Here is an 18617-nt window from a genome sequence, read left to right as displayed (position 1 = left end):
GTTTCCACAACTCAGTTATCAAACAGGTCTTTTGCCTTTCATAGTAAAAAATTAACTGATTGAAAGCTTAAAAAAAGAAATTAAAAAATCAGTATTAATTACAAAATGACTATTATTGCTAATTATAAGTACCACAATACATACAAATTCTTTGTAAAATGGCAGTAAATCTAAAGGTTATCAACAACTGTAATTTTAAAAAATATATTATAGGATACTATAAAAATACTAAGGATAATAAAATTTACTGAAATGTTTTTTTGTTAGAGTGCTAAATACAATTGTATAACATCATTTGAATTTTGTTGGAACTGTTGACACTAATCTCTCATTTAAACAAACTTAAAACATTGTGAGTAAAGCCATTCTGAGCTATTCCCCCTGTCCTGCAGTTTTAGTATCAATCATCATGCTAGCACTGAGCTTTTTTAATAGATTTCTAAAGATTTTTAGAGAAAAATGGCAGATATTTAGCAATATCTATCAAGCCATAATTCCTCCCTATTAATCATAGCATTAGGGCTAAAAGGAGACACAAATCAAGTTTTAACAGATATTACTTGCATTTGGTTTCTAAACAGTAATATTTCACTATTATATTTCTCATCTACTTGACAGCTGTTTAATCTTTTTTCTTTTTTTCTTTTTTTTAGTAAGTTTTTCACCTTGCAGCAAGTATTAAGTTTTTACATATAAGGAATAAAGGTCATTAGAAGACGAGGTGACAATATTGCCTCTTGACAAAACCCAGCTATTCAATATACAGGTAGAAAAAATATAGTTCAGTGTCTCTGGCCTTGCCCTACAAATGAGAACTCTGGTCTCATTTGTGGTGATTCCATTCTTGTACACTCAAATCTCAGGAAAACTGAAGTAGCTATTTAAATGGCAAAGGAGAGAGAAGGTTCAGAAGCAGCTAAGTTTAGCAGGTACTCCAGAAGCTTTGTAAGTCTCCTGGAAAGAAAAAAGGAGGTGTACAAACAGATAAAGAGGAGAAGCACTGCAGCAGATAGCAATGTTTGCTCGTGGAGTCATAATTCAAAGACATTGAAAAGGGGGGGTGAAGTCTATGAATGACAGCAGAGGAAAAAAACGGCGATACAGAGGTACTGTTACTTCCAGATTGGTTTGCATCTCTATTTTGGTCTGTCCTACAAAGCTTTATTCTCAGGCTTTGAAAAGGTGACTGGAATTTCATGTTATGTTTTTAAACATGATCTGACAAATGGCTCAAGGTACAGAACTGGGACATGCTCATTAGCTATAGACTATATAGAAATGTGCAATCTTAATACATGCTTTTTATACACAGTCACACCTGCCTCACTTGTGCAAAGACCAAGAGCACAGATTTTACCTAAAGATATTTCCGACAGATCAGAAGAGTTGCCAGTTGAGACTGTGGATCTGTACAACAATTTGTACAATCTGACTGAGACTGTACAACTTCTCCATGCCCACAAAAGAAGTTAACAGATTAGCAGTAGTGTCTTTTTTTCTTCAGGTGGAAATCTTAAGCATTGAATCTGTACTGTTGTAAGTAACCCACATGCGCACCTCAACAAACACCCTTCAGAAAACATCCTAACATCAGGCTGGGCAAGTAAGGAACTTTTTTGCTTCAGTGGCCAAAATAAAGGGTAGATATATATACACCTACTTTTATCAATTGACAAATTTACACATACGAAACACGTGTATGCATCTATCTAGTTGATGCGTATAGACATATATTTAAGGTCAACCTGAAACTATTTATTTGGTTTTGGCAAAACTGGATAGTAAAAAGAAAGTCTGAATCATCTGAAAATTTTCCTTTGTCCCAAAGCAAAATGTGCCAGTCCACACAAGGATTACTTTAGCCTTTAAAAAATGAAGAAGAAATTGAAACAGCTGCTTGAAAATGGAAAGGCAAAATAGTTTGTTTGGAAAGTATTTCCCATTTTTAAGGGTTGGAACTAGTCACAGAAATAGTCTGAATTGCCTGAATCAGCACTGCTCAATAGATTTATTATTCACTAAATCATTTTGCTCAGGTAAGGTCTAAAGTATAACATCTCCATTTCATTGCAATATAAATGCACACTAGTCCTGCAGCTTCTCAGATTTTATGTTGGAAATCACAGACTGGGGAAAGACAAGAGAATAGGTTTGGAAGCTGTCATACACTAATACATAATTATAACTTTACATTACATATATATATAAGGAACAAATAAATGATATTTTTTGTCCTCTACTACTAGCAGCACCTGAAATTATTAAAATGCAACTAAGTTTTCCTTCCTGAGAGATCAATGAAGTCAATATTTGGGCATGGCCATTTCTTTTTATTATTGATTGTAGGTCTTACAATATCTACTTTTGAAAATAACACTTTTGGGGTAAAATATGAATTGATTCTTTCTGTGACTTTTCAAAAGCATACATTAAATTTTGTGTGAAGTTCTTCATGCACCCAAAATTCAGAAGTGCTAGACCATGCTGCGCTCAGAAATTACCTTCAAATACAGGAATAGATTCTTTGCTACATAAAAAAAACCTTTTAAAACGGAAAGACTTCTAAGCAGTTCATCCATAAACAATAATTAAAACAAAATGAAGGATTTAAACAAGGAGATGAGAAAGCACCAAGTATTCCTGGAAATTAATTAATACAATCTTCTAATCATTCATTTGGTATGAGACACCAGGTCTTCCTTTACCACAGTGTTTGTAGAAAGCCTGTTCCAGACTTTGAATTGTCACAGAGGGTGCGGCTTCACAGCAAACAGTGTTCAACACAGAAAGAACAAGTTAAGTGTTCTGCTACAGGAACACCCTATGTCCAGAACAGATCTGCATCTCCTTAATGTGCAGTTACAGATGCAGGTGCACTTAGTCTTCTTCTATGTAGCCTACTTCAGTAACTTCCATGTTTTCACCTGGCTTATATCAACCTTTCATTTACAACAAATTGTCTCAACCACAAGTGTTTGTGAAGAGTCATCTTGTTCACAAATAATTTGCCATATGTTCCTATAAAGTATTCCATTATGAAAGCATTTCTAAGCTTCTGAATGCGCTGTAAGAAAAAGGATAATTATTTTAACTTCCTACGCTTTCATTTTAGCACTACCAACTTTTTTGAACAGATCATTAACAAATGCAACACTTAGACAATACTCATTGGTACATACACAAAGAATTTCAGCCAAGGGAAGTCCTACCTACCTCAGTAGCAAACTGCTGCAATCCACCAATATTAATTGGTCCCTCCTCAGTGGCATACAAATTGCAGCCACCAACACAAAGATCAGAAGTTGGACACACCATTCCACATGTGAGCCCAAGCGGATTGTCAGAAAGAATCATTTTGGCAGCTCCATAATAGTTCTGCACAAAAACAAAAAATCAACAATAAAGTCACATACCAGGGAAGTGAAAATTCAAGAGGAAATGCAAAATGCTTTTTCTTCAGCTGACCAGTAGAATAACACAAAGATAGCAGATATTGCTGACATCATTTAAATGCACAAGTATTTCCCATATACATTCCATAAAAATTATTTCAAAGGGACTGCAAAAAAGTCAGAAAAAATGTTGATTATGCTAAGATAAAACTTTTATTTTTAGTTTAAAAAATTGTTATAACTTGATTTATCTAATGTGTTTGCAGGATTTTTAGTGGTTTAACAAATCTGTGTTAGAAAAACACTGTGACTGCATTACATACTTGTAAATGCTTTCTCCATTTCTAGGTCAGTTAGGCAGTAGCTGAATTGTAACCTTGTTGGACGGCTGACCAGAAAGTGCCAGTTAGATCGTCAGTTCCTTATGACATAGGGAATGAAAAGCTTATTTTACACATGTGTGCACACCATCTCTGCAGATATGCCTGTCCTTCACACCAGATCAGTAGCGCCAATTGTCCCAGACCCGCGATGAGAATAGGTTTCCTGTGTAACTAACTGTAGATATTGAGCTACTGGATTCTCTTTTGAACTCTTTTTCCTTAACCACAAACTGATCATGGCAGACATTTATTTCCCTATTTTCCTAAGTAGCAAAACAGGGAACTGATTAAAGAGGTTATGTACAAGTCAAACTGTTACAACTCAGCAGATTCTCAATATTCAGTGCATATCTTCAGAGAAGGAAGAGCTTCCTGATACATGAGAATTAGCAAGACTTCTTTCCCTAATAAAAAGTTGAGGAATGGATAGTGGGCTCCCAGAACCTGGTATAGTGAGAAAATAACCCATTTTTTCTTAGCCTGCATCATTCTCTTATGAGGGAGCATCAGAGAAAATGCCAGCAGTGAACTGAAATGTCATTCAGAGGTGAACTACTGATGGCAGTTCTGCATTATATCTAACGTGTGATAAATTTTCACATAGTTCCATTTACATTAATGAAATTATGGCCTAACTGAAGCAAACCTTTTGCATCGTATCTTTTCTTCTGTTTGGTCAATACAAAAGTTTATTTAATTGTGGGCTCCATTTTTTTCCTCATTTGCCAGCTCTCCCCACCTCCACCAAAAATCGCACCAAGGGAATTCCAGGAAATATTTCTAGAGTTTTCTAAGGCCACTGCTATTCAGAGGACGATGATACACTACCACACTAGATGATAACTAGAGTTAGCACAAGGTTGAGGTTCCACAAAAGTTTCTTCGGCAAGAAATTAATGCCAGGATCTCATCCTAGCTTTCTCCAAATGAATAATAAGTAAGAGATGAAAGAACAGTATGTTTCCCTCCTCCTCCATCCACCTCTCCCACATTCTAATTTTCAATCGTTACCATTAACTGAAATTGTTTTGTCATAATCTCTTTGTCACTCTATCCTAGGAGGACAGCTGACTCAGGACAACCAGAAGATAGAGTTCATAGCACGTGAAGGACTCAGTCACAGCAGACCCTATGTAATGCCACAGATTACTTTCTGTCAAGTAGGGTAATGTACACAGAAGTGTTTTATCAAAGGTAACACTACACCGCACAGGGTGAGAATCCAGTTATGAATAAAAATAGCAGTGCTGAGATTTGACTACATAACAAACAATGGGTAACAAAACCAGATGCTACGGACAGAGCAAGGGATTCACAAGAGAATGCCAATGTTTAAAAAATGCATTTCACAGAATCACAGAATCGCTGAGGTTGGAAGGGACCTCTGGAGATCATCTAGTCCAACCCCCCTGCTCAAGCAGGGTCACCTAGAGCACATTGCACAGGATTGCATCCAGGCGCGTTCTGAATATCTCCAGAGAAGGAGACTCCACCACCTCTCGGGGCAACCTGTTCCAGTGCTCTGTCACCCTCACAGTGAAAAAGTTTTTCCTCATGTTCAGATGGAAGTGTCTGTGTTTCAGTTTGTGCCTGTTGCCTCGCGTCCTGTCGCTCGGCACCACTAAAAAGAGTCTGGTCCCATCCTCTCGACACCCTCCCTTCAGATACTTGTACACGTTGATAAGATCTCCTCTCAGCCTTCTCTTCTCCAAGCTAAACAGGCCAAGCTCTCTCAGCCTTTCCTCATAAGAGAGATGCTCCAGTCCCCTAATCATCTTTGTGGCCCTTCGCTGGACTTGCTCCAGTAGTGCCACATCCCTCTTGTACTGGGGAGCCCAGAACTGGACGCAGTACTCCAGATGTGGCCTCACCAGGGCTGAGTAGAGGGGGAGAATCACCTCCCTCGACCTGCTGGCAACACTCTTCCTGATGCACCCCAGCATACCATTGGCCTTCTTGGCCACAAGGGCACATTGCTGCCTCATGCTTAACTTGGTGTCCACCAGCACTCCCAGGTCCTTCTCCGCAGAGCTGCTTTCCAGCAGGTCAACCCCCAACCTGTACTGGTGACTGGGGTTATTCCTCCCCAGGTGCAGGACCCTGCACTTCCCTTTGTTGAACTTCATGAGGTTCCTCTCTGCCCACCTCTCCAGCCTGTCCAAGTCTCTTTGAATGGCAGCACAGCCCTCTGGTGTATCAGCCACTCCTCCCAGTTTGGTATCATCAGCAAACTTGCTGAGGGTGCACTCTGTGCCTTCATCCAGGTCATTGATGAAGAAGTTGAACAAGACTGGACCCAGGACTGACCCCTGGGGGACACCGCTAGCTACAGGCCTCCAACTAGACTCTGTGCCACTGATCACAACTCTCTGAGCTCTGCCATTCAGCCAGTTCTCAATCCACCTCACTGTCCACTCATCTAACCCACACTTCCTGAGCTTGTCTGTGAGGATGTTATGGGAGACAGTGTCGAAAGCCTTGCTGAAGTCTAGGTAGACAACATCCACTGCTCTCCCCTCATCTACCCAGCCAGTCATTCCATCATAGAAGGCTATCAGATTGGTTAGGCATGATTTCCCCTTGGTGAAGCCACGCTGACTACTCCTGATCACCTTCTTTTCCTCCACATACTTGGAGATGGCTTCCAGGATGAGCTGCTCCATCACCTTTCCAGGGATGCAGGTGAGGCTGACTGGCCTGTAGTTCCCTGGGTCCTCCTTCTTGCCCTTTTTGAAGACTGGGGTGACACTGGCTTTCTTCCAGTCCTCGGGCACCTCTCCTGTTCTCCATGACCTTTCAAAGATGATGGAGAGTGGCTTAGCAATAATGTCCGCCAGCTCCCTCAGCACTCGTGGGTGCATCCCATCAGGGCCCATGGATTTGTGGGTGTCAAGTTTGCTTAAATGATCTCTAACCCACTCCTCCTCCACCAAGAGAAAGTCTTCCTCTCTCCAGACTTTCTCTCTTGCCTCCAGGATCTGGGGTTCCTGAGGGCTGGCCTGGGCAGTAAAGACTGAAGCAAAGAAGGCATTCAGTAACTCTGCCTTCTTTGCATCCTTCGTCACCAGGGCACCCACCCCATTCAGCAAAGGGCCCACATTTTCCCTAGTCTTCCTCTTACTGCTGATGTATTTGAAGAAGCCCTTCTTGCTGTCCTTGACATCTCTAGCCAGATTTAATTCCAAACGGGCCTTAGCCTTCCTCGTTGCATCCCTGCATACTCTGACAACATTCCTATATTCCTCCCAAGTGGCCTGTCCCCCTTTCCACTTTCTGTAGACTTCCTTCTTCTGGTTGAGTTTTGCCAGGAGCTCCTTGCTCATCCATGCAGGTCTCCTGCCTCCTTTGCTTGACTTCCTACTCATAGGGATGCACCGCTCTTGAGCCTGGAGGAAGTGATGTTTGAATATTAACCAGCTCTCTTGAACACTCCTTCCTTCTAGGGCCCTCACCCATGGGATTCCTCCAAGTAGGACCCTGAAGAGGCCAAAGTTTGCTCTCCTGAAGTCCAGGGTTGCGATCCTACTTGGTGCCCTGCTGCCTCCTCGCAGGATCCTGAACTCCACCATCTCATGGTCACTGCAGCCAAGGCAGCCCCCAACCTTCACATCTTCCACCAGTCTTTCTTTGTTTGTTAGTACGAGGTCCAGCAGCACACCTCTCCTTGTTGGCTCCTCCACCACCTGTGTCAAGAAGTTGTCACCAATGCTCTGCAGGAACCTCCAGGACTGTTTGTGCCTAGCTGTGTTGTCTTTCCAGCAGATATCGGGGTGGTTGAAGTCCCCCATGAGAACCAGGGCCTGGGATCGTGAGGCTACTTCCAGCTGTCTGTAGAAGGCCTCATCGACTTCCTCATCCTGATCAGGTGGCCTGTAGTAAACACCCACAACAGTGTCACCTCTGTTAGCCTGCCCTTTGATCCTTACCCATAAGCTCTCGACTCGCTCTTCATCCACCCCTAGGCACAGCTCAATACATTCCAGTTGCTCTCTCACATAAAGAGCAACTCCACCACCTCGCTTTCCTGGCCTGTCTTTCCTAAAAAGCACATAGCCATCCATGACAGCACTCCAGTCATGCGAGCTATCCCACCATGTCTCTGTAATGGCAATGAGATCATTTGTAGAGGTAACTGGACCTTTAGCTTACAGATGCTGCTGTCCACTCCACAGCATGAGCCCTTGTCCATCACCCGGCAACACAAAACAGATACCTGTGTTTATTTTCATAAAATTTTCTTAGAGACTATGAAAGTCCATCAAAATTCTAGTCCTGGCTGAACAGGCAATCCCCTTCCCCAGCTGTTCTGGGAGATGCTTCTTTCAACTGTTTTGCCTGTGGTGGCTGGTAAGGTGCTTTATCATTCTCATTTATTTCATTCTCACAATATAAAGGAGTATTAGTTAAACAGAAGTTGTATGTACTAGCAAATACGTTTGCTCTGTCAATATCTGAGTGATATTGTTTTAATACATCTGAGATCATTAAAGCTATTAAAAAATGGCCAGTAAGGACATTATGAGCTCAATTCAGTTGCCAAAACACAAAAGTCTAGTTGTATTGGAGATGTCCCAGAGTGTCCAACACATCCCCAAGCAGATGGCAGAGGTAACACAATTACTGCAGGAGACCTGTGTCTTTCTAAAGCAGCATCAAGAGCATCTTAAGTAGCACTAGATGTCTATTCCACAGGCAATTGCATCAAGTCTTTCCTTTTTTCACTCTAAAGGAACAATCAGAAACTAGCAATAGGGATTTTTCTCACTAACTTACAGATCAAAATGTTTTCAAATAATTTTCGTTTAGTTTAATATTTTGTGAAGTATAAGAGTTTTATTTTCCCTTCTTGCATTGTCCAGGATTATTATTTTTATTATCTTTGACTCTGGTTCAATGGAAACAATTAAAATAATATGTGCATTTTCATTTAAGTAACTTAATTAAGGATTTCCTACATTTTTACACTTTGTAATTAAAATCAATATACAAAGCTAGTTATTATGCCTAGAAAGCAAAGCTGTTAAACTGCTCCTTTTTAAATTTAATTTTATTGCATACTTGTAAAGTAGCTCCTCAGACTTGAGCTCTGCCACTACTGGCAATGTCAATACAACTGGCATATTTTATTTTGTTCTGCAAATTCAAGCCAAAACTTGAGCAGAGCTATGTCATGGAGCATAGATATAGGAGAACTATCCCTCTGAAGCTGTGTCACAGCAGTGAATTGAGGCAGCAGAAAGGTATAGAAAGAAGAAAGAAGATGTTGAAGTAGCATGTGACTTCAGAGAGATGGGACCAGGGTCACTGTGGGTATAGGCCCTGACTTACTGAAGGGATATCTAGGGAAAGCTATCTCTGGACATCATACTAGAATTATTTATGTAGGAAGCTGGGACTGAAGTCCCAACGTGGGTAAGGCCAAGTGCCACTGGACTTTTAACTTGGAGGAAACATGATGGAGTATATGAAACTGAGATCCTGGTTTGGGAAGTTATGAGATGTTGTTATCATTATTATGAGTTCCTGTTGCTATCTCTGCTAGCGGTGGCACCTAAGCAGGCAAGGTTTAGGTACCTTGCCCTCTTGAAAAGAAGGTATATAAAATGTATCAAAGAGTATACATCTTCCAGTCTTAACATCTGAAAGAAATTTTAATGATAAATAAAAAGGCTGTCAGACCTGAAGTCCAAAGAATTCCTTTTATCTGAGGAAGAAGCATGACAATGGCAGCAGGGCAAGTCTTCTGCACTGCTTCACCAGTGTGTTCCAACTGTGCTGAAGAGGACACCTCTAAAGAGGAAAGGGAACTATGGGTTCAGTGCTCACCCAGTTTCCCTGCCTGCCAACAAGAAAGCCACTCTGTGTCAGTTTTACCATTGGTTGTCTTGTTTTCAAGTATGTATGTTATCATACTTGTGTAAGAGCTGCAGCTCCCTCTCTCCTCTTCCACCCTGTGCCCCAGTTTTCATCTTCCAGAACACCAGTGTAACCACTTTTCTGATTCCCATCAGTTCTGCTCACTACTGGCGAAAGGATACAGCCACATACTGCTACCAATCCTCTGTGCAGTGGTTAGGAGAGCAAGCTCTTTAGCAGCCTTCCTGATAGCCAGGGCACAGGCTAGCACAGAGACCTAGCCTGGGCAGGACCTCAGGAGACCAGCTCCGAGTCACTTCACCTCTTTGTCCTTCCATTCTATTTGTTCATATACCCTCCTTTCACTGTGTCAATTTATCATCTAGCGTATCAGACGTTACTAGAAAAAAAGTTTTCCAATACCTGACAAAAAACAACATGGAAATAGAATATAATCTAGTGAGTTACACTAGATGGTATTATACAAACTGTGTCACACAACTGCAAACCACTGTATTACTATACTAACAAAGGAGTTTGCACCATATTAACAGTGTCTTAAATGATTAGTTATGAACACTTTGTTCTTACAGAACATACCTTTTTTTTTTTTTTTTTTTTTTTAACTGAAAACATGCATTAATGCTCATTACAATTACCAGTGGTATTAAGGCCAGAACATTCACATTTCATAAAAATATAATCAACTGCTTTTATTTCACACAACCACAGCATACCAGGCAGCGCACAGAACACACGAGGGGCAGACACAGCAAGCTGATAACTAAACACCACATGTTTTACAGAAGAAGAGATCAGAATTAAAGGGAGACAGACTTTATTAAAGTGACTAAGTTACGCTAGGGCGTGGAATGATGCAAACTACATTAATAGTTTGGAGTATTTTTTTAAAGATGCTGAAATAATGACTTGGTTGGCTAGTTTCTTACAGACATCACAGAGGAAGCAAATCCAGAACTAGAATGTTTTTACTTTTTTTAATGAGATAAATGTCTGCCCATGCCTTTGTTCATAGAATCTTTTTTCCTGTGCACTGCCACAGAAATAAATTAATCTAGCTGGATAGGATGTTTTGTGGTTTCCTACATCAAAATGTCAATAAATACTACATTGCTAACACACAGAACAGAAACAAGCCTTAAACAGACATCAATAATCAGCGGAAACCAGGCAGAGGAGGATCGCCACATCGTATCATTTGGAAGCATTATATAATTTGCATGCAAATGAGACTGTTTTTTACTTGGAAAAAAAAAACCACTATTAAAACACGTAGGATCAATATTGAGAGACCAGAGAAATTGCATTTACTATCAGGAAATGCTGATAGAATCTTTTCTTTCAATTTAAGAGCTTTTTATATAAATTCCACATGCATCAGGGTATTGTGACACTGCAGTTTTCTCAAAAACAATAAAGAATATTCATTATTGTGCTTTGTGTAAAAAATGAAAACATTGTCTTAGCAAGGATTTTGGGATACAAGGAATGCTTTAAAAGAAAAAAAAGAGTTAATTTCCCTTTCCTCTGGATGAAATTAAAACGAAACAAAAAAAGACAGACATACCAAAAACATGGGAAAATTTCACTTCCCTCTATTCTAGTTCATATTGTGTGATGGCTTTTGGCTTTAAAATTTAAGATGTATTGGCTTAAAATATCTTTACATACCAAAGATTCACTATTTAAAAATGCATATTGTTATGTAAGTAGCAATTTTCACTCTGACACACACCAGTTCAAATACAACAAGAAAACCCCCCACCATGTCAGCCCTCCCACCAAAATATCTTCCAAAGTAGAATGAACGAAACATAACAGCAACTTATCAAATCATACATATTCTATACTATAATGCTGATTTTTAATCAATCCAGAAATCTTTCACATCATTTGACTTGTGTCATCATAACAGGACTGTAATTTCACACAGTGTCACTATCTTTTTATGAAAAAGAACGGAAGAAATATCTTGTACTGTCATTTTGTCCTTTGTAGTCTGGAATGTGAGAGATTCCTTAATTGACATAGTGTCATCGCAAAAGTCTATTCTACATAATTATACTATGGAAACTGAAACCAGCTGTCAGCCATTCCATTACACTAAGTACAAACAGACATCTCAAGAAAAGTCACTGTTTCAAGTACATCAATTTAATGCCATTATTACTTTTCTTTTAAATGTTTTTTGTATTTAGTGACCTGAAATATACAAAGATTAACAGAGAAAGCTGAAGAAAGCAGCACTTTCAAAAACCTGGGGCCTCAAAGTAGTACTTAAAGATTAATTGTGATGCATATCTGTATATAATTATTACCAGTCATCTAGCAGCTTTCTGACTTCTACAATCCCTCATTGTATTAACAGTATCCCACTTACAGTATTTTACATATGAACTGTGACTCATGATTTTCTACAGTCTTTCCAACAGCATATAGATGTCCTTTGTTAACTTACTCAGAATTCCTCTGGCACAGAGAAACCATCATTTGATTTCTCTCACCTGTCATAATTCTGTGTCTCTTACCACCCTTTCTTCCTTACAATCTTTTCCTCATTTCATTTTCTCTTAATGATCCTACAGTGTTTTTTTTTTCTTTTGCCTTCCTTGGTCTACCCACTTTTCCTTCTTTCTCATTTCCAGTATATTATCCCAAACATTTTTTTCTCTTAATCCTTCAATATCCCAGACTTCAGATTCACCCCTTATCCCTTGGTATATGTCTCTGTTCTCCAGTTCCTTTCCTCTCCTGTCTTTTCTTTATAACCCCCATTTCCTTTAGTTTGCTCTTAACCTAAATATTCCTCTGAAATCCTAAGACTTAACTCTTGGGTTCCACTATTTCTCCTGTACTTTTCCTGGCATTCAGTTCCCTAACAGCACTCTACACACAGCCAGGAACAATCCTTTCTCCAGAGGGCAGTCCAGTTTGGGTTTTCTTAAAAATGCTGGACACCAAAAGACTTACATACACATGCAGAGTCTGTTAGGAAATCATTGTCATGTCAGTTCAGACCAGTTAGTCTTTATTATTAAGTAATAGGGGAGAATATGATTCTTTCAAATAAGCAGAAGTCTGTAGGACTGATGTCAGGAGTCATGGCAATATTGCAAGACGATATAAAAAATGTGAGAGCTAGCAACAAAGGGTTGCAGTGACAGGAAGTGTGACTGAGTACAGATATCACAAAAGAGACTTCTCCATCCCCAATTCTTCATTATAGACTCAGACTATACAGGCTGAGTCAGTCACTTATGCCTGTGCCACATAACACAAGTTAATACACACTGATTTCTATGCCTAAACTGCACTAACAGAAGTTTTCCAAAGCAATTACTCAACCATAATGGTGCATGATAACTAAAAGCTCCAGGCCTGTCACTAAGCAGTAAAAAGGTACATTACGTAAGCAGCTCTTGCTTTTCAATGGGCAGCTTCCTCTGGCATCACAGCTCTGCTTAACAGGAGGAAAGGTGGTCAGGTAGCAAGTGTTTTGGCTGAGAGTTGCTTCTGGGAAGCTGCAGGACTTCCTACTGCTGTAGGATATTTGATTGAACCAGCACTAGAGGATGATGGGTGTTGGAGCTCCACTCTGACACATCCTCCTTGCTTTGAGATATCAATGAAAGGAGGACACAAAATCCTAAGATCACTCCTGATAATATTTCAGAAGAAAGAAGAGAAATTTTCTCCTACAACAGCTAAACACTTTTTTTTTTTTTATTTCTAAAGGAAAAGATAACTAAGATGGCAACCATACATTCCAAAGTACATATTCTTTGTTTTGTAATGTGAAGGCTGCATTTAAAGTAGCAAGGTTAAACATAAATGTGCTCTTGAAAACAGCTGGAAGTCAGAATACTACTTTGTTATCTTCTGATGTTTAAAAAACAATTTAGTAATGTGTGAATAGCGAATCTGAAGTCTCGTCTCTAAGAGATACAGTGACAAGCAGTCTGTATGAACCAAGAAACGCTGACTGGGAAGACACAAACAATTAGATTGTACCTTTATAAAGTGGAGCTGTAATCCAGTTTGTATGGAAAATGAGAATGCAAGTTGTGGCCTAAACTCTACTGAGTCAGAGTGGCCTAACACAATACAGCATAAGTGACATCCTTTTTCTCAAAGAGGCTCAAGGCTCATTGAATCTGGCAATTCAATTACCCTCTCAACCCAGAAAGATCCCCTCCTCCCCTGTCCCTCTTCTACTCCTGAGCTGAGGTCTAGTGGCAGAGCAGCAAGAAACAGCTACACTGTACATGGCCTGTAAATATCTAAAAAGCCTCAGGCTTTAGAGAACAAGCATCCCTGACCTTTTATGATTGCTATAGTAGTTTTCCAACAAAACAAACTACATACAATAGAGCTCTTAAATATCTGACAGAGTAATTCATTTTCAGTACACTGTAGTCTAAATACTCTATATTAATAATGAATCATGTTTAAATAAATACCTGAATGCCATACTGCTTACTACTTAGGGAGAAAGGAGGACAAGGAAGTTAGCGAACTGGATCTCCTCAAAAGAACTAGAATTGTAACCTGCTGAAGGGTGTTTCTCAAGTGAACGAGGAAGAAAGATTTGGAAGTGAGAGAGGGACTTCAATAAGTCTAGAAAGCATCCCCAGATATCCTGGATTTATTGACCTCAAATACCTGAATCTTCTACATTTCATCTATTTATTTTGTCTAGAAGCTAACAGATGTATTCATAAACTGTTGGATTAAAAATAGAAGTCTATTTACAAGGTGAAAACAACAAAAAAGTTTTTGCATTGAAAAGTATTTTCAATGACATTTAACAAAACCTTGACAGCATGAAGCATGCGTTTATGAAATAATGATATAAAAATATTCAGCAAGCACATTGCTAAATGCTATCTGAATGATTATTTTAATAAAAGTTTAGAAAAATACTTTAAACTTGCATAACAAATGTGAAAAATTACTGGTTTCATTAAAAACTTTCAAGATGGTAGCTTTGAAATTTCAGTATGGTTTTCAAAAACATACTGTTCTTGTCTTCTATCAGCTCTAAAAGCATATGATACAGGTATCTCAAACACCTCAGCAGCAGAATGAAACAGCGGAGAGGACACTGCAGTAGGAGCTGTGATAGCTGGGTTGTCGCACAGACTCTGCTAAGGGTCATGATGTCAAACGAATCACTTAACTTTCTGTATCTCCCTCGCAATTTCCACCTTATGTCTGTATTTCTCACTTGGTAGAAAGCAAGGGGCTTCAAAGTGCAGATGTAGTATAAAACCCAGCAGTACATACACATACCTACAAAAACATCCTATTAATAACGGAAACAGGAAGAATTTATGTAATAGCTCCTAAAGAACAGGATTTGTTATGCTGTAACAGAAACATTTTCTAGCAAAGGCACCAGAAATTAATTCATCAAAAGAAAAATTCAGCCTAGCAAATTGCAGCCATCAAGTCAAGGCTGGGTTCCCTCTAAGGAGTGTTATTTCTCTGAGAAGTTGGTCAGTACATGAATTGAAGGAGGTGCGGCCATTGACAGCAAAGCTATAGATAAGGAAGATATCCTAGCCTTGTTGCCTAGCCCATGATTTCAGCTGTTTGCTAAGTATTTCTGGTTGTGGGTTTTTCCTCACTTCTGATATTTTTTTGTTTTTTTTTAAACGTCAGCATTAGAGATGTTGCAGAGAAATGCTCCCATGACTATGCAACATTAGATTTCCTCCAACAGGATAAGGAGAAAAAGCAAAGGGTAAGACTGTATGCAAACTTGCACTTGGAACTGGATGTAATGCTGATTTTAGACATACAGTTTCCTGTCTTAACATCTTGGCTAGCAGAAACTGACTACTGGATTTTTTAAAGCTGCCCACGTGTCAATGTGTCCTTCAGTCTGCGTGATTATCAAGCATCAACATGAAGTAAAAGCAGTTACCAAAACCTTTGTCTACTTTTTATAGAAACTACAGTTTCAGAATGGATACTGGAGCTATGGATAGATAGGGTGCTAAAAGTGAGGCTATTACTACATGTCAGTAATCTGAGATACTTAGGTTTTCCCCTAGGGAATGTTAAAGCTCCTGAGAGAATAGCAGTATACAGCAATTCTTTTCTAAAGCAGGATTTCCTGATAAAATAGCAACTGATCAGGTCACTTGCTCAGGGCAAAACCAGAGTCTTACCTAGCATCTGCAGCTTCCAAGATACTTTAAATGAGTTAACATCAAACAGCCCAAACACTATAGGCTGTGACCCACCTCTCTGACTGACAGGTAAAATCTGGCCCTATTAAAATCTCTAAGAATGTACCCATTGGCTTCAGTAGGACAAAGATTTCACTTCACACCTTGAAAGCAGATTCCTAATATTATTCCAATATATCTTTGCCAAAATACAGCTCTCAAAGCTCTGCAGTCACCCCACCTTAATTTTCTCTCCCTCTGTAATGGATTCCCAGAATTCAGAATGAATCAGCTGTTAAAATGACTTACCCTTTCTGCCAGCTCATGAAAGCATCATATTTCTAAGGCTATCAGAGTCTAAAAGACCCACCAAATGTTTCATTCCAGGACACCTTTGGTGTCAATTCTGACATTTTCTTTTGCAGTCTTCAGTCCACCTTTCCTTCTTTACTCCCAGCTTTTGTGTTTCTATAATCAGGCCCTTTTCCTTTCCTTAACAACAGGTGCCACCCTATCCTATCCAAGGCAGTAGCATAAGTAACCCTTAATAAACATAGGCCATTTTGTTAAAATACTTTCATAAAATTTACTTTAGGTTTCCTAAACAAACTACAGCACAATTAAGAGATGAAGACTAGCAGTTTCATTACTGCTTTGTACCTTCTCTGTTCAGTTCTTCTGCTTCACTATGCCTGGAAGAGGTAATAAGAAGCAATATGCCACAAAGTAGTATAGTATGGTTGAAAACAGATGCCTACATTCATGAAAATAAGTGCTGCAATGACAGGATACAGATTATATAAGAAAACAGTCTTTATGCAGATGCTGGGCATAATGCCAACCACTGTAAACCACATCAACACATAGTTATGTTATAATTGATACACGTATCTTAATATCCCCTTTTATCCTAATGTTTCTCGTTAAGGTGCAGAATTTACTGGCATCTTGTCCACCCAATACATACCGTGTAATAAAAGCAATGTAGCTGTTAACTTGCACGCAGTAGTGCTGCTGTTGCCCACTTTCCTCCAGCTTTACCTGCATGGGCTCTATCAGATGCATTCTAACTTTGATGCATGTTAGAGCATAAAACGCAGACAGAAAATCTTCATATCACCCCCAATAGACTATGAGTCTGGTTGGGCTCATACAGATAAATAAATCAAACGGCAGCTAATGATTCAACAGATGGGAAAAACATTTTAAAAGGTAAGGGGCAATCAATATCCAGTGATGTTTAGACTATCCCAGACAGTGCAATTAATCTTGTCATATCAACTTTGCAGCCAACTTTATTCATATTGCTTACTGTTAGAAGTCATTTGTAAACCACAAATAAGAAGGTTTTTTAAGATTTCATTGTCATTATAATATAATAACCTGTTAAGAGAGGAAAAGGTACAGCAGCTCCAAAAACATGGGTTCAATTTATTCCCGTAATATTTTATTATTAGTCTAAGTGACAGACCACATTTGCACGAACCAGAGCCTTCTAAAATAAACCATAACAATGAGAAAACATTCCTTGACATGAGCACCTTCAGGCCAAATTTCATCCCAAAGCAAATTTAAACTATAATCACTTGCTAAGAAAATAACAACCCTTTAATGGAAAAAAAGTTTTGTAAGTATATTACCTCAGTCATGTAGTAACAAAGTGAAATAATGACATTGTAGTGTTCAGTATTTTTCAATACCATTAGATTTTAAAAACCACCAAAAGCAAAAGCTTTATGGAAAAAGGGACACAAAAAATAGATTTGCAATATATACCCTCTGTACTAGCATGGAGCAGCATAACGTACTACCATGAAACAGCAATAATTAAAAATCAGATGAATCTGTTTAATTTTAAAACACCTGTTACAAACACTATTTTATAAGACTTTACAAAGATAAACCTTGTACTGCAATTATACAATGAGAAATGCAAACAAATGCTGTTCTCTACTTCCATGTACTATTGCAAGCCTGATTTTACCTTGTTTGCAATACTTGTGATAAATGACTTGATGTCCAGATTAGTTGGGCAACTCTTCTGACACGGGGCATCTGCACACTTTAAGCATCTACAGGAATAAAAGAAAATGTGTCAAGGAGACATGGAGTACAAATGCTGCCAATAGTATATGGTTTCTCAAGTGCGCATGACAGAAGATAAGCCACAAATGAATAATACAGAGCTTTTCCATAAAATGTCTAGTTAAAATCTCGAAGTGCTGCATGACCATTATTGAATTAAGTTCAACACTAATTGGCTCGGTTGACATCACTTTATAAAGGAAGAAAACAACGTACAGTCAGAACTGTGGACTACCCACACGTAAGTATTAAGAAACAGTGTCTAATTACATAAAGACAACTTTTTTCCCCTACATTCCAAGATCGCTAAACTTCTGACCATTTCATTTTCACATTTGAAAATCACCACTGCTATGAATCTGAATCCTTTAAGTTCTGGAAGTGTCACTGAGCATTAAGTTTTGGATGTTGGACAATCAGATATACAAAATTCAACAATATTTCCACAGAGTAAGAAATTAGTCTGTACTGTACGTGCAAAAGAATGCGAATAGCTGGTAAATTCTGGAGTCTTTCCTATGCATTTCCTGTAATGTGCCTATGACCTTTTAAAACAGTTCAGTACACCTATGCATAAACCCTACTGAAATATGTAATACCCCCTTCTTATCCCTAATGACATATTTTATTGTATAGTAATAACACACAGATTTTAAGGAACAAAGATTTATTATCTGTTCCTGCATTAGTCATCCATGTGAGCG

At 38.9% G+C, this 18617-nt stretch overlaps 1 protein-coding gene across 2 annotated transcripts in view; it reads right to left on the bottom strand.

Annotated features, from left to right (window-relative positions):
• The window catches only part of DPYD (dihydropyrimidine dehydrogenase), a 382796-nt gene that overhangs the window by 256222 nt on the left and 107957 nt on the right, over positions 1–18617 (bottom strand). For both annotated transcript variants that reach the window (XM_067300877.1, XM_013961321.2), the window contains exons 4-5: positions 17813–17900; positions 3214–3375 (exon numbers count right to left, since the gene is read on the bottom strand). In XM_067300877.1, the coding sequence (XP_067156978.1) occupies positions 3214–3375; positions 17813–17900 (250 nt within the window). The remainder of the gene's footprint in view (positions 1–3213; positions 3376–17812; positions 17901–18617) is intronic.

The sequence above is a fragment of the Apteryx mantelli genome, chromosome 8 (genome assembly GCF_036417845.1).
Source record: "Apteryx mantelli isolate bAptMan1 chromosome 8, bAptMan1.hap1, whole genome shotgun sequence".
Taxonomy (NCBI): Eukaryota; Metazoa; Chordata; class Aves; order Apterygiformes; family Apterygidae; genus Apteryx; species Apteryx mantelli.
The sequence above is the reverse complement of the archived record's forward strand: the minus strand, read 5'-3'. Positions and strand labels throughout refer to the sequence as shown.